At 43.3% G+C, this 23,024-nt stretch overlaps 1 protein-coding gene across 1 annotated transcript in view; it reads right to left on the minus strand.

The window, feature by feature from the left end:
* The window catches only part of WIF1 (WNT inhibitory factor 1), a 50,093-nt gene extending 34,790 nt beyond the window's left edge, over positions 1-15,303 (minus strand). The window contains exons 1-2 of the mRNA XM_068402203.1: positions 15,171-15,303; positions 14,927-15,066 (exon numbers count right to left, since the gene is read on the minus strand). Of these exons, the coding sequence (XP_068258304.1) occupies positions 14,927-15,066; positions 15,171-15,303 (273 nt within the window). The remainder of the gene's footprint in view (positions 1-14,926; positions 15,067-15,170) is intronic.
* Positions 15,304-23,024: the final 7,721 nt, after the last annotated feature.

Raw genomic sequence — 23,024 nt, forward strand, 5'->3', positions numbered from 1 at the left:
AGAAATTAGGAAGTTATGACAGTCAGGGTCAAGTTTAGCTTCCAGACGAACCCTGTGCACACGGTTACAGGAATGAGTCCTACTCAGAAAGGCATGAAGTTCATTTTGGGAAAGCTACATCCTTCTGTTTTTTTTTTTTCCCTCTGGATAATGTGACCTATCATCTGTCAGTATAAATCCTGACAGGGAGGGCCAGCAGCTGAAAGTTCCCCAGAATAATGTTTTGCAGAGACTCTAACCTCATTTTTATTAGAGAAAATGCCAGTGGGGCAGTTCACCTTCAGACAGTTCAGTTTGTGCGGACCTCTCCAAGCCCAAATTTACCTCTGATGAAAAACCAGCAGGAGTCTGACAACAGCAGTAGTCTATACTTTACTTTGAGATAACTGCCCCATTTGTGATTAGAGTTTTGCTAAGATCAGAGATGTAATTTAGTCCTTGACGCACAGCTACGGTAAATCTGGCCTGCTCTTGCAGACTGAGGCCAAATTGTCCTTTTTGTCACTCAATACTTCCCAGATGTGCTGACAATTCCTAACTTCTGCTGGAGTCAAAGGCTGCTGGAGGTTCTCCAAATCCCCCAAATCAGCCTTTACTGACGAAACGAAGCAAGTAGCTCTGGGCTGAGTGGGGTCCATGGTACTTCCAGAAAGAAAGAAACACCGGAGCAGAACGATGTCCTGCACTGCAAACCTCTCTGAGCTGTCAGCTCTGCTCTCTGCATCGCTACAGGGCACAGAAATGCAGTGCTCAGCACAGCAGCCTGTGGGTCAAACCCTCCCTGCCATCTGCAGCAGGATTCACTGTGATACCAGTCAGCTGAGTCAACTTTGTTTGGTTCTGCCTGAATTTCTACCAGTTAGAAGAGGCTTGGGGTCTGGGAGTTGTGTCTGTGTTTTGATTTGATTTGGCATATTTTCGGTAGCTCGCAGTACCGGGACAGCACCAGGGCAGCTCAAGGCAGCCTAAGATTGGGCTGTCACAGTCCTACCCTCTTCAGATGTGGCTGTGTGATGAGCTAGCCAAGACAGCAGATCAAGTTAAAAATTAATCACTTCTTTCAGAAGGGCTAGTTTTCAGCCAGAGCAACTCCCTGAGCAGCCACACAGCACTGGTACAAGAAAGAGAATGGAAATGTGTGACCAGGGATGGTAAAGAAGATGGGATGGTGTCAGCTGCTGGCCTGGTTGAAGCTGCTGTGGAATGGCACTGGAAGCGAGGTGAATTGTTCCAGTGCCATTGGCAGATGTCCACTGTTCTCACTGCACTCTCAAATTTCATTATCCTGGAGTGAGGAAGAAACTAAGCTGAGAATAATCAGTGAGATGATGATTCTTCTAACGCACTACTGAAACCAACAGAACCTAGACCCAAATAGGGCATGCACATTTCCGATGGCACTGCCAGAGCTGTCATGTGGACACAAGGCTTTTTTTCTCTTGAGAAAAATGAAAAATCCAAACACATGAGTCCATCATCAGAAATACGATCTTTTCAATTGTTCATTAAGGTTATACACCAGGAATAATTCAAGTTGACTCCTGTTTGTCATGTTTTTAAGCTTAAGGCAGCTCCTGTTAACAGGTTTCTTTGGAGCAATACCGGATTAGACACACGTTTCTGAAATGGGACCAGGGAGCTGTACTCTTTAAATGGAATACGACACACCTCTCAGGAAAGCGAGACACATGCCAAGTGCCGCCTTTCCGACTGTGGCATGCCACTTAGGTGTGCTGTGCAGCTGAATTGAGGATAGGTTGCACATCTGTTTTCAAGTGGCTGTCTTGCCATGTCTTAGGAAAATGTTGTACAGATTGTTACAGAAGAGAGGGGACAAGGATGCTGCACCAAAAGGCTTTTGTGATCATACCAACTGTACGTATAGTAGGTGCTCGCCATTGAGGAAATCCACTAGCCAGGGCTTGACCTGTCTCAGCTAAGGACGATGCTGTTCTGGTGCAAAGGTGAGGCCCATGCTCTGCTGCTTTTGCACATGAGATGCTCAAGCAAACCAGACTGGAACAAGTGCACTCCTGAATCAAGAGAGCCTGACTCTCCTCCAACAGCCTTTGCCACTCCAGTGGTGCACACAGCATATGGGCTCCCTCCTGTGGATCTCCTAAGATGTACCAGAGAAGGACCATACAAGTACAGCTCGGGAGCGCTGCAGCTGAGGAAGACACCACACAACCTGCTTTCTTCAGCTCTGCTCAGAAGAGGGATGCTCCCACACCCTCCCCAATGCGCGGGGAATGAGATCCCATCTCTGCTCCGCTCAGAGTGAAGAGACACACTGCTGTCTAGGCAACGGGATTAAGTTTATGCAACATGGAAACTATTTTCCAACTTTCACATCTCTGAGGAACAAAGTGGGGTTTTTTTCCTAATCGTTTCTACCCTTCAATCTTTATTTGTTTAAGGAAACAGAGGAAATGCTATACAAAACACACTTGTGTTAGTAAGAAAAAAGTTTCAAGAACATTTATGATATCCAGTCAAACAGTCAAAAATCAGGAAATAGCAGTGAATAATTCTGTATGTACTGACTTAACTCTGTCTCCTTTTTACAGGACACTAAAACCTCATTAAGTACATGATCCCATACTAATTCTCATCTACAAGACATAACATCATGCAGCTTCTTCTATAACTGTAAATCTTAAACAGGCAAAAGGCAAAGATCTGAACGTGCTGAAGTCCTGTGGGTTTCCTCAGAGCGAATGGCTGTTACAAACGCTAAGTAATCTTTCAAAACCTGGCCCATTAAGTCAATGGACACATTAATATGCAGATACACAGTAAACCCCACGGTTGCAAGCTGTGGGGTACAAGACCTGAGGAGGTCTAGAGAAAATATGCTTGCACATAAAGGCCAACTACCTTAATTTAATAGTTTGTTTCTGTAACCTTTCAATTGTATTTAACAAACTGAGATGCATATGAATTAGGGGTGGCAGAAACTGGAATGCCACAACTTGCTGACCACAAGATTCATTAGAAATGTTTTTTGGAGAAATGTGTATGGAAAAAACTCTTAAGCCCAAATCATGCTGGTCATATGCAAATATCCACATATGTTTTCAAATGCAGATTTTTAAAGTAGTAGAAATCTGTTTTCAGAAAAATTATGATTTATCTGTATGCTATTAACATACTCCTGAAGGACAACAGGTGAACAAAGCACCTCAGTTCAAAGGTCCATTTCTCATGATACACTGAAAGGTATGTTTAGTTAATGGTTGAGTTTTCAACATGCAGGTTGTACAAATTTTAATCCAAAGCTTTTTGCTTTTTCAAAGAAATGTCTTCAAATACTTTCTATGCATTGAGAGTGGTCAGTAGCTTATCTTGTACTTGCCAGAAATATCATAGATTCATAGAATCATAGAATGGTTTGGGTTGGAAGGGACCTTAAAGATCATCTAGTTCCAACCCCGCTGCAATGGGCAGGGACACCTTTCCACTAAACCAGGTTGCTCAAAGCCCCATCCAACCTGGCCTTGAACACTGCCAGGGAGGGGGCATCCACAGCTTCTCTGGGCAACCTGTTCCAGTGTCTCACCACCTTCACAGTAAAGAATTTCTTCCTAATATCTAATCTAAATCTACCCTCTTTCAGTTTAAAACTGTTACTCCTCATCCTATCACTACATGCCCTTGTAAAAAGTCCCTCTCCAGCTTTCCTGTAGGCCCCCTTCAGGTACTGGAAGGCTGCTATAAGGTCTCCTGGGAGCCTTCTCTTCTCCAGGCTGAACAACCCCAAACATAACTTAGACTTTACCACAGGAATTAATTTAAGCATACCATTACTAAATCTGGTTTATCTGGAAGTCTATAATCAAGCTAAAATGCAAGCTTCACCTAAACATCTCTTTGCTGCTTGATTATCATCAGAGTAGATGCTTATGCATTTAAAGTAAACTGTCCTGTGAATGTGGCTGGGGTAGCAAAACCAGATTTGTTGTCAAGGCATAATAATAATGTGTGAAACAGCACTGCAAACTCTCATGTCTCACCACACTTAGGGAAGCCCCTCCAGATCGGCTGCTTCCTCCACCTTCCCCTCTCCTGGGTGGAATTACCAGACACAGCCCGAGCAGGAGACTGGCACAACTCTCTCCTCAGAGCAGAGAGGGTTAGTTTGGGGATCCTCTTCTGTTTTGATGGGGAGTGGTTATAAAGGAATCAGGGAGGGAAGAATCTCACAATACCACTTTCACAGAAGGGCAATGGCCATCCCTTTCTTTCCATCTCTCACAAAATTGGCTTTCTGCTTCCCATTCTTCATGAGACCTCTGGCTTGGGGATGGGAAGAAATCCTGAAGGACCTGGTACACTCCATCACCTGCTCTAAACCAAGAAAGGGGGGAATGACCTTACTGCAGTTACCTCGATCTTTGCAGACAGGGACAAGAAAACAAATATAAACCTAGAGACAGAAGTTTCTGTTGAGGTTGGGGAGAGGTAGAGGAACACAGATTTCACAAGAACTTGCAGAGGCTGAAAGCTCTATACCTCCAGGTAACCATTCACCCTGTCAGCAAACTTTCAGATTCTGCACCCTTTTACATATTTCCCCATTAATTTAATTGAATGAACTTACACTGCTTGATTGTATTTTACAGGATGAGAAAACCTTACTTTTGGATTAATAAAGGTCTTATAAGTTAAATACTTAGAAATGTTTTAAATCTTGCAATTCTACTGTTAGGTTTCAATTAATTGCTGTCTAAACAAATCATAGTAACAATGGCATCATGCACCAACTATATAAATTATGAAGTTTACTTGACTGCAAATGTTTGGCAGGGCAATTAAAAAGGGTCCATTACCTAAACAGGATATTCATACTGATACAGTTAAAATGTGAACTCTGTTAGGGGGCAGGATAAGGCACAGACTTTGTCCTACCAAAAGAAAGCTACTGTTACATCAAGTAAAAATGTGAAACCCAAGTGGTTCTTGATGTGATGAAGGCCTCTAATTTCTGTCTGGGAGGGACAGTGTAAGCTTCTCCACCCTGTACCTAATACTGACATGTCACAGCTCTGACTGGAGGGGAGTAACATGTTGGGTCATAAGCTTTCAGTGACGGTCCTTTGCCAATACAGAAATCTGATCACGCCTACGCACACTGAATAGAAGTTCCTGTGCAAAACTGGAAGGACAGAGGGGAAAAAACCCCAGCACAAACAAAAAAAAAGTCAACCAAGGTAATGGTTGACATGCCCTGCTAGCAACTTATTTCCCAACTCTTAATATGGCTATGCATTTCATCTGTTGTGTGTGATTACAGACCCGGGTAACTTTATTTTGCCTCTCCGTCCTCTCTGGCAGATGCCGATGTGCTCTGCTGTGCAACCTGCCTGTTTTCCCTGAAGGTCCCTGGGTGGAATACTGCAGGCACGTAGCTGTTTGCAGCTATTTGATATATCTGTGGCTTCACAAGGAAAAAATAAATTTCTTTCAACCTGGTCACTCAAATGGACTCTGTTTCAACAGTTCAATTTATTCCCCAGAACCTCTGCAAGAAAGAGAACTGGCTAAGGCTCAACCTTGGAAAAAAGAAAGCAATGTTTACTGCAGTTTAAAAGGAACAGGCTGAAGGTGGTACTTGTACTCCTTACTGAAGGTGTTTAGTGGACTTGATTATTTGCCTGTGTGGTTTTTAATCTGATTCCCATTGACTATATCAATATTCACACATTTGCAAGTTGAGAGCAAGTAGAAAACATTGCAGGTACAGCCCATATTCTCCTGCTCATCAACAAGTTGTGATCTCTCCATGTCTTCCTCATGTTCTCAGAAAAAATTGGTTCATAATCGCAGTACTGAAAACTCTGAACTTATTCTCTGTTGTGATGGTCAGGATGGCCCAAGAGCCTGCCCTCTCTTCCTCTGGCCAGCCATCGTTGCCAAGGCTGGCTCTGCTGCTCTTGCTACTGGTTTCTGTGAGATGGTGACAGGTCTTCTCATTAGTGGGCTGCTGTTTGGGGATTTTGTTTTCCCTGGTGATGGGCCAAAACCTGAGGCTGGGAGATTGCCAGGTTTGATGTCAGGCATATTTATTTCCTTTAGGATCGGTGGGGTTTAGCTAGCTGTTTATCCAGGCTAAGGTGTAACTTCAGAGGATTTGTGGGACCAGCTCTGAAAGCGGTGTTTGGTCTTGAAGTTATTTATTAAAGTATTTGGCAGTGATGGCAGCAAGCGTTGAAGCGGCTGGAAGGTAATTGCCCACTTTTCCTTCTATGGCCAAACAAGCCGGATTCCACCACTTGGTTGCAAAACAAAGCAAACTTTCATACATAGATGCAAAAAATCCAGGGGTTTTCTTGTTGTTTGGTTGAAACAAATCCACCCCAAATCTCTGTAAGCCTTTACTAAGGCATTTCTATCCCACATGTGCCTCTTCTCCTAGTCAGACAGACTTGTTGGGTAACTCCTCCTCAGCATTTTTGTGCAGCTAAGTGGTCTTCTATGAATGGACTATGAATCCACATACTATGGTGGATTTCAGGTATCATAGCTGGATAAAGTCTTCTCTGTACAATGGTATCACTGTCTTTGCTTTATTTATATTACTTTTTCTGAGGCAGATTTTGGTTTGCTGCTTTGCTGTGATTGTACAAGCCAGCCTGTGTTTTGTGTTCCTGCCTGGCCCATTTTGTGTTAATGGCTGGCTTGGGGGATGAGAGGAGAGCAGTGGATTTTGTTTACCTTGACTTTAGCAAGACTTTAAGCACTGTCTCCCACAACACCCCCACAGAAGAAGTGAGGAAGCAGAATTTACATAAGTGAGGTGGACTGCTGCACTGCCAGGCTCAGTGGGTTGTCAGCAGCAGCACAAAGTCCAGCTGGAGGCCAGTCGCTAACAGTGTACCTCAGGGGTTGATACTAGGTCTCATACTGTTTAACATCTTTATTACTTGGACGTTGTGACCCTCAGCAAGTTTGCAGATGATACAAGACTGGGAGGAGTGGCTGATACAGCAGAACATCGTGCTGCCATCCAAAGGGACCTCAACAGGCTGGAGGAATGGGCTGACAGGAACCTCATGAAGTTCAGTAAAGGGAAGTGCAAAGTCCTGCATGTGGGGAGGAACAACCCCAGGCACCAGTACATGCTGGGGGCCAAGCAGCTGCAAAACAGCTTGGCAGAAAAGTACCTGGGGTTTCTGGTGGACACTAAGTTGACCATGAGGCAGCAATGTGCCCTTGTGGCAAAGAAGAGCAACAGCCTCCTGGGCTGCATCAGGCAGAGCGTTGCCAGCAGGTCGAGGGAGTTCATCCTTACCCTGTGCTCAGCACTGGTGAGACACACATGGAGTGCTGGGTCCAGTCCTGAGCTCCCCAGTGCAAGAGAGACACGGACATAGTGGAGTGAGTCCCGCGAAGGGGCATGAAGGGACGGGAACATGCTTCACAGAAGTTTGAGGACATGTCTTTTCTTCCCTATCTAGCTCTTTCTTCTATGAATTAAGTGTAAGGGAAGAGATGAATCTTTTGCAGGTTTTTCTACAGGCTGACAGGTCTCACTAGAGATTGGGAGGACCAGTGACACAGGCAGAGGCCCTGTAGCACTGTCAGCTCACACACATCATCTGCCAGGGTGCCACCTAAGGGGAAAACACATCTGATCTCAACACACGTGTACCCATTGAGCAGGACTTCTATTAGCTCAGCTCAAAGTGTCACAGATAGCCCAGGTGCTTTTTGTACATGGATCTCAACTTTATTTTGTGTAAGAACCAGTCTTTCATTATATTATTGCATACACTATTACATATATTTTATTACAATCACAGTTTATTACATCTAAGATTTCAGAATGTCAGTCTCCACAAACCAAACACAAGGGAAACAATGCAAAGTTACCTGTGCATTCAACAGCGTATCCAAAATGTGATTGATTTTGTGTTTCTTCCATTTACCACTTTCAAAAAAGCCATTTACGTAACAGAAAATACCAATAAAGCTATCTTCTAATTTTACTGAAACATACACCTGCAGCAACAGACATCTACTACATTTTATACATAAAATGCACTGCTAAGAGCACCGTGTGTTTTGTTATGGAAAGACTAAGTACTGCAATGTAACTGTCCATTCTTTGCTCTGCATTTCAGGTGACTGCACTTTCCACCATGTCTGGGCTACAGTCTGATGTAGTGAAGAGTCTGGCCACAAATAAACAGTTAAAAAGAAAACAAAAAAACCCCAGCAAAACAAAAAATCCAACATGGTTAAACAGCAGAATAAAAGAGACTAATAGAAGTAAAGCAGCATCTTTCAAAAGGTGGAATTTGTACACAAAAAGGAAAATAAAAAAAGAACAAACCCTGTCAAGCCAAGTGTAAAGCCACAGGAAGGCAAAACAAAAAAGGTTTTGAGATGCATTTTCTGGAAAGCTTTAAAAATACTAATCAGGAACTCACTGCTCTGAGCTAAGGTATAAAATACTTAAAATTCTGTTCAACATGATGCAAATATCTACCACGTATCACTGTTCTGAAAGCTCTGGGTCACACCATATTCCTTACGTATACGCGTGCGTGCCCTAGGAAGAGTGTCGTTTCTTACATTTGTTTTATATGCACATAATTCACTTGGCTAGAAGCAAGTCATTCATATTCATAACTACCCAAAAAAACACACTCTTTGGAAAGCATGACACCAACAGAAGAAGTTAAATACATTAAAAATTCTTCCAGTTAGTTCTCGTTACAGTTAGTTCTTCCTTTTTACTCCATGCCATTACTTGTAACGGCATTAACTTTAGAACACTACAAACATACTTACGAAACTGTCTGCAAAAAAGAGGTGATGGGGACAGAAAACATTTTCATTTCCACAAAGAAGAGGAAAGCAACACAGCCCGGATTTTATACGTCAGAAAAGCTGTTAGTAACACAGGGAGAAAAACCTGTATGTTTTCACAAAATGTAGTCTTGAAGCTCAGGGTGTCTGTTAGTTCCAGTGCTTTTCAACAGTTATGCTGTACAATGCAGCTACTACTGTAAAAGTAGTGAAAATATTTTATTACTTAAGCTTTTTTTGTTAAAAATTTATTAGAATATTTATAGAAAGGATAAACAATGAAAATCTTGAAGAATGGCTTATTTAACACAGCTTTACACTGCTGTGTAAAAAGAATAATTGTGTAGTTTGCACATACACCATGTAAATTACTATGGAAACCAGATGTAGCTTACACTACAAGGTGCCTTGTAACTCATCTCTGCTGAGCAATAGATCCCCCCCCCTTTTCTTGGCAAAACTTTGAGAAACTTTACTGCTGTTTTCTATCAGCAGATACAACAGATGGCTGGCACATGCCTGCTTTACTAAGAAAGTGGGATCTCTACAGCATTACTTTGATCCCTGGTGGCATGTCTACAACACTGAGACGCAAAATACCACAGCTGAGCAGAATCTAAATATTAAAGGTTTGGAGCTGTGCTCTCGATATGAGAACCCCCTGTGTAAAAATCATGCTCACAGTATGTAAACACCTTCACATTCCACATGGAAATTTTGGTACAGAGGTCAGAAAACAAAGTATTTCCTCTATTTGGTGACATGAAACCACAGTGAAGGTACTACTGTAAATCCCAAGAGTGCGAGTTTATGCGATTGCCTTAACCAAACTTCCAGAACAGCCATACTTTTATTGGAAAAAAAAACCTGAATTGTGCATATGAGACATTTTTTAAGCTGAAGAGCATCACTGTAATCACTGGGTATGAATAAGATATTTACAAAAAGTTCAGCAGTTTCTTCGAAGAAAAGTTTCCTTTGAAGAATTAGTGTTGAAATTCAACGGGTTTTGTTTTCTTTCAGTTTATCAAGGAAATAGTAACGTTTGAATGGAGCACCCTATTGCAACAACAACGCCTTAAAATTAGGAGTCTGTTAGCTTTCCTCTGGACAAGGAAACAAAAATTCTCCTGGCATAGCTGGATATTCCATTTTAACTTCACGGTCAGGCTACGTCTCAGCAACATAAGGTAATGACAGAGAAAGTAACTGAGCTGTTCAGGGTTGATGGTGACATTACTGAGATCAGAACGAGCCTCCAGGAACTGTAATTATATACCATTCCTAAGCTCCACTTTACAATATAGAAATGATGCTAGAAAATGTACTGATGACATATATCCCCTCTTCCTAAGAGGTGGGCATCTTTCTGCTTTACTCATGGTTATCAATACCTCTTTGATCAGAATTAACCCAGCCTTTCCAGCAGGGACAGGTTCAATTGCCTCTTTTAAGGGTCCCAAGGACTACATGCTGGGATGTCTCCTTATCTCCTGACACTTGTGCTCCTGTGACCAAAAGCTCTCCCAGACCAAAGGCCTTTCTTTCTCCAGCACTTGGTCCACTTGTGCACCCATGCACCTGTCCTGTCACAGGGCAGGGCCACCACTGTCATATCACAAAAAGGCACGCATCCAGCAGCACAAGGCTGGATACATCTTTAGCACGTAATACACGTGCAATATCCATGCACCATGAGATATATACATGCGTCCTCCAGTCACATGGGCCAAATCCCATTCATGCACCAGCACAGGACTGAGTATTCCCATGTCACATCATGGGCACGCATTCAACTGTGCAACAGGAGAGGAGCCCTGGGGTACTCATGACAGCTGGGAGCAGGAAGCAAGCTGCTACATTAGTTTATCAGACCCCACATACTTCTCCCATATCTGAAAGGAAGAAAGCAGCCTGGGCAGGCTGTGGCCCAGACTGATTGTTTTTGTGGATCAAACCAGAGACTGCTACAGAACAAAAATTCCAGCTTGCTTTTTGGTTCCTTTCTTCACGTCCCATCTATTAAATCAACCTGACTGCTGCTCTGTCGCTGAGCACTTGCTTCCTCTGCACTGATCAACCTTTTTTTTTGATACGGTTCTCTCCCACCAATACTCACTCACATGTGAACTTAATTCTTTTGCTGTCAGAAGTCTCACTGAAAGTTAAGCACACATATTGGTGTTTGTGGATTTGGAGCTTAAATACCTGTCATAATTTTCTAAACACTGTAGAGATGATGTTATCACCGCAGTCTTTGGTACCTTCCACTGGTGAACATAGTGAAACATGCTGCAGCACTAGTTGGCATAATAGGGTCTATTCCTCTCTCATTGGGAAGTCTTTAAGTGCAATCTTCCCCAGAGGACAAGACCCCCAAAATTAATTATTCTTTCTTTTGCAAAACCCATACAGAGTAAGAGCAGGAAGCACACCAGCGAGCTCTAGTGGTTACACAGAAGCCTACTGTATGCTATGTGTCACCACTGATTTTTGCTTTTTTAAACCTTTCAAATCAAGGAGCAATCTTTGTAACAACCAATTTATCCAGATTACATTTTTTCTAAAGAGAACATAACATCTGTAATCTTATGTTTAAATTCATAGGTAAAAACATAAGCTGCATAAAAACATAACAATCCTATTCTGCAGTACTCCAGCCTTCTCATAACCCCTGGCTCATCCTGACTTCACCAGAAAAAGTAGGTACTCAGCACCTTCAGACCCGTAAATTTTGGGTTTCCCCCAATATTTCCTAATAATTAATTAGAACTAATGGACTAAGGACTAAAAGCAATGAATACTTTTCTTTGGTTAATGTTTTCTAGTGAAAATGGCTTCAATTGTTTGTTTACCATACAAAATCTTTTCCACATAAAATGGATGCAGGGCACAAAGGCCACTGTATTAGAAACATAACATCTAAATGTAGTGGGTTTTTACCACTTCAGTTTACACAGAATACAGGTATAATCTAGTCCTTAAAACGTTCCTTTCAACAGACATTTTTGAACAAGAATATGGACATACACAGCAGTGCAGGACTGAGAATTATTGCCACTCCCTGAGTTAGATTATTTACTCACAACTTGGATCATTATTTATCTCAGGAGCAGGTAGATGGAATCTACCCACAGGATATTTATACCCACTTTGCACAGGTGTAAACAGGGATGCATGAGAGGAGAGATTAAGTACTACCCTGTTGAAGATCCCAGGTGTGGTGGGTTGACCTTGGCTGGGTGCCAGGCACCCACCAGCCACTCTCTCATTCCCCTGTCTTGTTGCTATCAGGGCTAGGAACCATGTAATGACATAGATAGGATCTCCTGTATCTGCTCAGGAGAAGTCTTATATCGATAGACCCAAAAGGGGTCTAGCTACTGCTAAAGGCCATGGCATACGCTACTGACAGGTCCCAAAACCTTGGAGCTCTAGAGAAACATCTTCAGCTCTCAGGTGGGACACAAGGGTAAGAGGTCTATAAGGCACAAGATACAAGACTCAGAGAGGAAATTATTTCAGTTTTACCAGACTGTATGCTAGTTAAAAGTTGTTTCACAGAAATCAGCATAGTACTTTAATATCTTGAATGCCTTTCTTCTTTCAAAGATACTAGTATTTTTTCCTTTTCTTTTCCTACTTCCTTTCTTGCCTCTCTTCTCCCTTTCCCCACGTCTCCTCTTGTCTCCCTTTTCCTCTCCTTCTCCTCTACTTCCCCTTCCCACTTCCCCTTCCCTGACTCAGGAAATTCCCAGACAAAAGTATTCTGCCAGAATAAAGGTAACAAGTATTTAGTACTTTCCTGGACTTGTCAGTGAAAACTTCTAAGAACCTGTATACTTCAAATCAAAACAGAACACTGAAAAAAAAGGTTGAAATTTACTCATTTCTTCCCCTCATAAAATATTGGAAATTCTGTGAAAAAGAAACTGTGTTCTTTTGCCACAAATAACTTTTACCCCACTCTATTTGCAACACTATTGTGGGCATTTCTCAATTAAGACATATAAAAAAGGTATGCCAATGATGTTGTTGCCCTATGGGCTACAGGAGAAACACTCATGTTTTTTCTGGTTCCTTCTCATCAGGAAAAGGGCTGGGTGGCATAGGGCAATAACTGCCCTGGTTTCCACAGACGATGACAAGAACTGTGAGTAACAGACAGCTGTACTCAAACACCTCTAAGGGATGCAAAAACCCATACAACAGTTTGTGCTACCAAAAATTAGACATTTTCTCTAGGATGTTAAGTATGCCCATTTTTTTACCCCACTCCTGAAACACCAGAGAGTTCCTTCCTTAGCTCAGGCTGCTGTTTGAAATCCTGCTCTTCATCTGCAGACCTGCATAAGTATTTAAATATCCACAGCCATAAGACTGGAGTGCCAATGTTTATATTAACTGTACACACAGATGAACTTGTAAGGAGTAGCTATATGGGATTATAAAATCTCCAAATGCAGAATCTCTCAGTTTGACCCATAAATACCTGAAAGTTAACATAGTGTTCTAGGAACTGAGTAGTGCAATGATGTTACTTTAACCATTTAGGTATTTCACTTACTAATTATGTTTTGTCTAACAGGAATTCAGTAATTCAGCAAAGAGGAGGAAGAATAATGGGTTAAACAGCTTTGCCACGGCTCAGAAGGGATTTTGTCCTGGAATTTGCATCAAGGGGAACACTTGCCTGTGCTGCCTTTAAGTCTGGGACTCTTCTCACTGAAATCAGTGCTACAATCATCTTTTCCTAATGAGCTACCTGTAGGCAGCCAAGGAGGGAGAGGAGAGCACAAGAAAGAAGGACAAGAGAAGAAGGACAGGGTTCAGTCTAACATCTCAATCGTCCTTTCCACAAAGAGGTAGTTCTATCATGGACAGCAACTGAAGCTGACAGAGAAATGAAGCAGGAAATACAGTCTCAAACCACACTCATTATTTCTAGTTACTTAAGTGCCAAGCCTTGGCGTAAGAAGTTGTTTTCTCTGTAAAGCTGGACTGGCACGCCAAAGACCTTGAGCAAGTCACTTAGCCTTTGTGAATAAGTTTTGTCTCTCCACATTCCCCTCCCTCTCTAAAAGAAGAGGTAAAGTGTTTCCTGAACTTAAAGGCTTTGCGAGGATAGCAAAAATTACAAGGGCCACAGACAACACCTCAAGGCCAAACAAGTTCTGTAGTTAAGAAGAGTATTTTAAAACAACCAAAACCACAACCAAATTTGTGAAGCTGCAATTAGCTGAATTATACAACCAATTTTCACTGCATATTTGAAGGTCAATACTACCTCATCTTTATCAAGCTCTTTATTGTATAAAGTCAAACGTTCATCATTGTAAAAATGAATTCATTTTATCCATCGTTTTTATGTTACAAAGATTTTTTTTCTGTATCCATGATAGCGTACATGAACGTGTTTCAGCTTTATGCAATTTAACATACGTTCGTCAGTGTGTCAAATCGTCCATATGTTTCTTCATGAAAATATGTCACACATTCTTATCTTTTCAACAAAAGAATCCAAAGGGATTCAATACACTGCAGATTTACCTTGTTTTGCAATCAAACTTGGTAAAATTAAGTCTACAGAAGAGAATTATTATTTACCAGGACTACACATTAGGTGTGCACATTTAGTAAACAGAGATCAATGAATAACCTGTAGTATATGTCGACAAACTAAATAAAGTTGAAAGAAAACTGCATCCACGTAACGACTGTCAGGTAAAATTTTATTTAAACTAAAGGCACCGGGGGTCGTCCCCGTGAACGCTGCCTGGCTGCTCACGCCGCGCCAGCCTGCCGGCGGGTCCTCCAGCGCCCGGGACATCCCCTCTCCCGTGCACCCCACAACCCCACGTTCAGACACGCTTTCCCCGCGATCTGCCCGCCGTCCCGGCTGCCCCCACCGCCCTCCGCCTCCCGCTGCCCGCGCCTGCCCCGGCCGCGGGGCTTCAAGGCACTGCCCCCGCGGGCCCGGCGAGGGGCACGACGGCACGCGACCCACAGCCGACCCCCTCGGAGAGGGGTTCCTCAACTATTCCAAAGCCAAACCACCTGCCTGCGTTCAAAGAGCTGCCCCTCGCCGCGGCCCCATCTCCGCACCTACCCGTCCCGTTGCCTGCCAGGTGAAGTTCAGGGCGTGGATGCTGACGGGGATGGCGGGCATCCTCTGCTGGGCTTTCCTGAAGTCGTGGGTGAACGGGGCCATCTTCCCCTCGGACACGATCAGAATATCCTCCTCGAAGCCTGCGAAAGGGAAAGGGACGCGATGGGCGGCAGCCCCGCCGGGCCGGGCTCCGCTCCGCACGGGCGCCCGCTCGGCCGCCGGCTGGGGGAGCGGCCCCGCTTACCGATGAGGACCCGCGCTTGCTGGGCGTCGATCCACATGTAGAGCGTGTCGGGCTGCCGCGGCGCGGCCCGCAGGCTGCACAGGCTGAGGGCGCCGCAGAGCAGCGCGGCGCACAGCCGCCCCGCTGGGGCCATGCTCCGCGCACCCACCGCCCGCCGCGCCGGGGCCCGCCGGCTGCCGCTGCCGCTGCGGCCGCGCCTGCCCTCTGCCGCTGCGCGCCCACAGGCGCGGGGTGGCCCCGGCGGCGGCGGGAGGGGGGCGCGGGGCGGGGCGGGCGCGGGGAGAGCGGCGGGCGGTGTCGCAGGCGGCGAAGGGCTCGGTGCGGGCGGAGTGCTTCGGGCGCGCTGCTTCCCCCGCCGGCGGCGGCGGCTGCGCGGCGGTGCGACGTGTAGCGACGGTGCGGTGAGGCAGTCAGCCCTCCGCTCCTGCACGGGCACCGCCGAGTGCCGGGACACGGTGAGTGACCCACGCCTCCTCTGCCACGGGAGACGTGCCACAGGGTCGCCGTGCCCACCACATGCTGTGCATGAGGTGCCACGTGTCCCGCCCCTCTCCCGGTGTTCACCCCGCAGGGGCACCATCGGCACCCTGGCAATGAAGATGGCACCACTGCAGTCACAAGAGCATCGTTGAAGAAACTCATGCCCACTTGAAGAAACTAAGTTTGTCCATAACGGTCACCTGGTACACACGGTGTTTGAGTTAGGCGTTGGGGAAGCATCACCAAAATGGCACCTGGGTGCAGTTGGGCAGGGGCTTCGCTCTCAGTGGGATCCAGCAAAGCTGGGTGAGGCACCCACCTGCGCTGGTGGGACAGGCCGCAGAGCGAGCCATCAGCCGGACGGTGCAGCGGTGACAGCTCTTCCCAGCTCTGGGGAACTGCACGGTGAATGTGACAACATGCTAAAGAGAGAAAAGGCTTTCCCCTTGTGTTTGTCCAAAGGTCTCAAGAGCAGTGGAGACTCTGAAAAACACTGAAATGTTGCCATTTACACAGAAACTTGAACTGACTCAATATAGAAACTTAGTAACGCTGAAAGAATTTTCTATTCAAAAAGTTATTTAAGCGGAGTTGTGCCTTTTAAAGGAAAAAATTGTTTATCAATTTGCTATTTTCTTAGATAAGAAAAAAACAAGCCTTTTTTTTTTTTTTTTTTTTTTTTTTTTTTTTTTTTTCAGCTAAAACTAACCAGGATAGATAAAGTTTGAGTGAAGTTTCTGTCTGTGTGGAGCTGAAGGGTATTTTCTGCCTGGGAATGCTGCCTTGGATGGTGCTGTCCTCTATCCCGTCCTGTTAGTATGACTGCAAAAGTTACCTCTGGATTAACTGCCTGAAACGGAATTCTTCAGGTCATGGGAAACAACATGAAGTTGGTCTTGCTCTTCCAGACAGATCTATTCGAGTGGAGTTTGCCATGTCAGCTTCCACACGGGGAAAAGATACCGAGCTGTGTCATTATTTTTCACTTTCACGTCCAAAAAGCATAGCCAAACTGGTAATAGCGATTTTTTTAAGGAAAACATTTATGGTTCATCACATGAAATAACCTCACCCTCCTGCTGACATGCTGTACTGTGAGTTTTCCTGCATCTCCTTCTGGGGAATCTTCTGCCGCTATCGACTGATCACTTCCCTAATCCTGTACGGCTGTTTCTGTCCCCGAGCAGGTACCTCTCCCTCACTTCTGCCGTTCTCTCTGCTCAGGATTTTATTGTCCAGTTCCCCAGAACAGCACACATGCGTGCCAGAGAGAAACATGCATGCTTACATATAGGGTGTATGTATATATACATGTATACATTCATAAATAAACTGTAATTATGAAGCACAACATTAAAACGACATCTCTACATTTTCCGTACACAAGTACACCTAAGGCACCCGTGCACCTCCCAGCACTTTCAAACACTCTTCCTCCCAGCTTCACTGCATTTTAGGGGTGGGGAGCTGGGACAGGGGGAGGGAGTGACTTGCCCAGTTTACCCGAGGAGCACATTTGTGGGCAAATGTAGAATCACAGAATCATAGAGTCATTTTGGTTGGAAAGGACCTTTAAGATCATCAAGTCCAACCATTAACCTAACACTGCCAAGTCCACCACTAAACCATGTCCCTAAGCACCACATCTACTCCTTCTTTAAAAACCTCCAGAGATGGTGACTTCACCACTTCCCTGGGCAGCCTGTTCCAATGTTTGATAACCCTTTCTGTGAAGAAATTTTTCCTGATGTCCAACCTAAACCTCCCCTGGCACAACTTGAGGCTGTTTCCTCTTGTCCTATCGCTTGTTACTTGGGAGAAGAGGCCGACACCTGCCATGCTACAACCTCCTTTCAAGTAGTTGTAGAGAGCGATAAGGTCTCCCCTGAGCCTCCTTTTCTCCAGACTGAACAGCCTCAGTTTCCTCAGCCGCTCCTCGTAAGACTTGTGCTCTAGACCCTTCACCAGCTTTGTTGCCCTTCTTTGGAGTCTCTCCAGCACCTCAATGTCTTTCTTGCAGTGAGGGGCCCAAAACTGAACACAGTATTCGAGGTGCGGCCTCATCAGTGCTGAGTACAGGGGGACGATCACTTCCCTAGTTCTGCTGGCTGCACTATTTCTGATACAGGCTAGGATGCTGTTGGCCTTCCTGGCCACCTGGGCACACTGCTGGCTCATATTCAGCAAAAAAAAAACCATTCTGCATAAATGTAGGCGGGAACACAGTTCTCCTAAATCCTCAGGTGGTTTCGCAGTAACTTGCCCAGCCAGAAAAGCTTAGGCTCCAAAAGCTGGAGTCAGCATATATACTGAAATATATATATATTATTTCTGTATATATACATATATATATATTTCTGTATATATATAAATATACATATATACAGAAATACCCCACCCTTAGATTCTTATTAGATAAGGGTGATTATTTTTTATTTTTATTATTTATTTTGTGTAAAATGTGTTTTATCATACACACTCCCCTGTGCTTCCCCCTAACTGACTGTACCTACGATCAGAAGGAGAACCGCGGGCGAGGCTGCTCTCGCATTCACGCCTCCCGCCTGCCGAAAGCACCCAGCCGGTGCTGCCACCTCCCCCCGCCCGCTCCGGGGCAGCGGCTCCCCCGGCCGCGGGGACACCGGGAGCTGCCGGCGCGAGGGCGCCCTCTGCTGGCCTCAGCCGCCCCCTGCAAGCCCCGGGGCGGGGCCCTGCTCACCCCCGCTCCGGCAGCGTTACGGGGGTCTTCTCCCGCAGGCTGGGCTGTCAAGGGCCTCCTTGAATAATCTGACAAACAGGTAGAGAGATTAGCTTTTAATTGATGTTAAAAAGAAAAAACCCGTGCCAAATAAAGTTATGTCGTGTGGAGATTTGACATATGTGTAAGAGAACAGCTATTAAACATTTTGGGGTTTGCTACTAATGGATTTGATTTCAGAAAGCAGAAAAATATTTTGATTTAAAGAATTAAATATGATTATTTTTTTCTTATCTTCAAAATATACAAGCAATTTTAAGTTTGCGACTAAAAAGAAATGTAGTGGGGAAAAAATGCTACCTGAACTATAAAACTTTTAGAAAGAGGTTAAAATGGGACCTTAACATAGGTAAGAATTTTGTATATTCTAATACGATTATTTACATTGTTATTTATCACTTAAAGTAGCTTTCTTAAGATCTACCAAAAGAACGGAATCTAATTGTCAAGTAATAACCCTGGAATATAATTTCTAAAACTGTGGTGGTACAGTATAAACACTCCTAAGTAAAAAATGCAGTAGCGATCAGCTTACTTTCTGCAGAAATAAGTAGTAAGTAGTAACTGAAATGCTGTTCAGTGGGTATGCATTTGCATCTACAGACTATCCTAGCCCATATACACCTCTGTATGTGTTTGCATGCCATGTGTCTCTTCTCCAGCTACACTTACCAAGGCTTAGGTGAGCCCTGTGTTAGTGCTGAGACTGGCCTGATGAACGGCAGTGGCTGTTCTCCCGAGTGTCCCTCTATTTCAATACATCGTATTGTACCACGATGGGATTCAGTGAGGATATGGTTTGCAAAGCTTGTGTTCATACTGCCTGCTTGCATTCCACATGAAGATCTAGGTAAAAGCTTGTTATATTTCTTCTCCATTCCTTTTTAAATGTCTCTTTCCCCTAACTTACATATTTCAGGGAATAATAGTAACTTTTTAAGCGAGTTGAGAGCACTGTGGAGAGTGGATTGGAATATACTTGGAAAAGCGAACATTTTGTGGTTCTTTGTTTAATGAAATGGAAAACATACATGAAAACAGAACTATGTTGTGAATGTGGCTTCAAGATCCACTAACTTTCATAGGAATGCATATATAGTGCATTTGCAGCCTGCTCTGACGTTCATTGCAACTGACAGCATCCCCCCGATGACAGCCTTGGAATGAATCAATGAATGGATGGTTTGAATGATGATATATCTAGGGAGGTATATGGAAGTCAGTGCCTAATGCCCTTTGATCATCAGTTATGAGTAATATAAAAAGAGGGAGAAAAAGGCATAAATAATAACAGTAACAGGCATAAATATGGCCTAAGATGATAATTTTCATCCCAAAAGTTATACATGCTGCTTCATCTCAGGTGTACAGAAATGATAAATATATATTTTATTTATTTGTTTCTTTGTGGTGAACATTGGTAGACAATAACTAACACCTGCACAATTTAAATAAGGAAGAATATGCCAAATCACAGAAGGATTTTCAGAAGTGCTCAGCCTTCATTGGGTTTATTCACTGAAATGAATCACAAAATTCCTGCCAGGTTCAGCAGAAACAAAGTTTATTCATTGGGAATTAGATCCCCTTAAATTCTTGCTGGTTAGGCCAAAACTACTGTCATTAAGAGCTGTCAGAAAAAAAATATCATAGAACTATTTTTATTAGAAAAAACAGTTTTGCTGGAATTGGAATACGTTGAAGTTTCTGAAATTTCAAACTGGAAATCAAAGACTCCACCTTCAATTATTCTGAATAAAACATTCCAATTATTTATTTTGTAATATAGTCTATATTGTAATATTAAAAACTATGTTAAAGCAACACTCTGAAGGTTGTAACATCACGCACTCCAGAGGCAGGAGAGGTCTCCTATTTCATATAGCTTCTGATACAGTTCATTATCTGTTCTGTTTCTTTTCCTACAATATTCCTGGCTCATCTGTTGGAGAGCATGGAATTAGTCTGGCTTTGAACCAGGCTGGGTACTGAGGAAGACAATTATTTTTAGAGCCATTGCCTCATTTGTTGCTGAAGTTGAAAAGTGTGTAGCAAATGAGACAGGAGTTTACAGAAGTAAAAATGATCACACTGCTAAAGAAATTAGAGAGAGATGTCCTTGTCCTTGTTTCTGCCACATTCCTATGTGGCAATACCTAAGTTACTTCATTCTTTTTTCCCAGGTGGTCACCAATTTTTGTTCTTCATTTCAGGGCATCTGACATCAGATCTTCAGTCTTGTCTGCAGAATCCCAGAAACCAGGTAGGTTATCCCAGAGGTGGTGCAAAAATGTATAGGGCTGTCTTTAAAAAGGATAGTATAGCAGAGAAGATCAAGGCCAGATGATGAAGAGAGTGGAGAAAATTAACTGTCAAGCAGGCATTATTTGTTTTCTGCAACTGTATTATTAGCTACCACATCGTGATGCATGAACACGTGTTACATGCACACTCTTCATTCTGGGAGTTTTAAAAGGTTTTGAATCATTGAATTTGCAATGTTTGAAATGCTGAGGGTTTTTTAAATAACTTGTGTGCCATTTCTCAGCTTTTAAAAAAGCAGATCTAACCTTCTTTTAAGCTGCACTAGCAAATTGCACTGCTTTAATTTAATAAATTTTTATTGTAATTTTCATTATTTTAATAATTGTGGTAAATTTAGACATGATGTAATTTTTTAAAGGAACCGTGTGCATTAACTATTTTATCATTTAATCCCAAAATTGATCATTGCTATTAGCCTGAAAGCATCAGTTCCCAGCTCTTTATCCTGGTGACATGACTTCTAGATTTTCTTCAAGTTGCAAGTTCCTTTTCTGAAAGTGATTTTCTCTTTGACTGGGAGATGTGAATACTTGTTTCAAAACTATCAGACCAAAGCAATTTTAAACAAAGAAATGTAGTCCTTTTTGTTTTATTGCATTTTTATAATTAATTTCCATGCAAGTATATTTTTAGTTGTTTCAGTTTTCTCAAATATTTTTGAATTTTTCATTGAAAAATATATAAATCATGAAACTTATATGTCCTTAAAACAATGGAAAAACATACTAAATAGTTACATTAGTTTAGTATAACATAATTAATTGTACCTTTCCTATTTGTAAGGTTAGCAGTTGGACTTAAAAATTAATTTATCCAAGTTGCATTGAAGTATTTAGTTGTGAAATATTCTCAGAAATAATTAAAAGGAAAACTTTATATTGAAATACTTATATATAAAACTACGAGTTCCCTTTTATTGCTTGCATGTATGAAACTTCTGTGGTATTTTTTAGTGAATGAGGTGAACATCACTGCCTCACCAAGGTATTTTATCCTGTGCTGTTTGAGAGAGGATGGAACATTGCGTAGAAATGTCAGCCTTAGCTTAGGCGGGTGGTGCAGGATCTGGTGGCCCACACCGGTTCTTCTGCAGAAGAAGCAAAAATTGCATTTAATTGTGTCATTCTGTTTACCAGGATAGATTCCTGGGGTGACACAAAGGGCAGCTGTTTGCCCTGCTTTCATGGGAGCAAAGCTCACCCCAGGGACGCTCCGGCCGAGGACTGGATCTCAGCACCTCTTGCAGGCAGACAGCACTAGGTGCAGTGCCAGGATGCCGGCCCGTAGCACGGACCCAGGCCACCGCAGGGTCTCACCTTCGAGAAGCGCTGGAGGCTGCCAGGAAGCTGCCAGGCTCTTTTGGCCACTGTGTTTGGCTGTACTCAGACACAATGAATTCCAGAGCCTAACTGGCCGTTCTAGGGGCGAGGGGGAAATCTCCTAGTTCTGAATTCCCTTGTTTTATTTTCCGTGAGCATTCCCTTGTTTTGCAGACTACAGAAACCCTTATCCTTCTGCTCTCCACTACTTACTGCTCTAAATATTATCATGACTTGAGCTGCTTGTCTCTTCCCTACAGTACACATCCTTGCTTCTCTTTATATCAGATCTCTTCCACATTCTTAGTCATTCTTTTTCCCCTTCTCTGGTTACCTGCTACCTTTGCAATACTCTTTTTAGAGATACATCGGCAAGTGTTGTTGGCAGGATTCCAGCTGAGGCCACACCACAGATTTTTCTTGAGAGCATTGTTTTATTTTTTAGCTTGGTTTCCTATGGAAACAACATCTGTGCAATTACAATGTCTGTGAACTTATTAGCTGATTTTTACAAATTTTGACAAATAACTGTAGGTTTCAAAGCATATATAATATCTTATTGCATGTAGTTAGCAGTAGAGCAGAAAAAAAGAGACATCCTCTAAATGTCCTGCCTGTGACAGAAGTGCAGTCTGTCCTCATGTGTTATTACATATAAGAGAGTGACATGGAAGAGAGACCTTTTCCTCAGATGTCCCCAAATGTAGGGGAAACTTCAGCTGAAGATTACACCTTGTCAGAGAGAAAATCAATCAGTCACAAGATGGAAACGGTAGTAATCCAGTGCCTGTTAGATTCCGGACCCTCTGAGATTGCCAGTATTATTTATTATCCCATTTATGCATAAACTAACTCTCTTTTAGCTCTTTTTCACAGAATCACAGAATGTTAGGGATTGGAAGGGACCTTGAAAGATCATCTAGTCCAATCCCCCTGCCGGAGCAGGATTGCCTAGACCATATCACACAGGAA

The sequence above is a fragment of the Nyctibius grandis genome, chromosome 5 (assembly GCF_013368605.1).
Source record: "Nyctibius grandis isolate bNycGra1 chromosome 5, bNycGra1.pri, whole genome shotgun sequence".
NCBI lineage: Eukaryota > Metazoa > Chordata > Aves > Nyctibiiformes > Nyctibiidae > Nyctibius > Nyctibius grandis.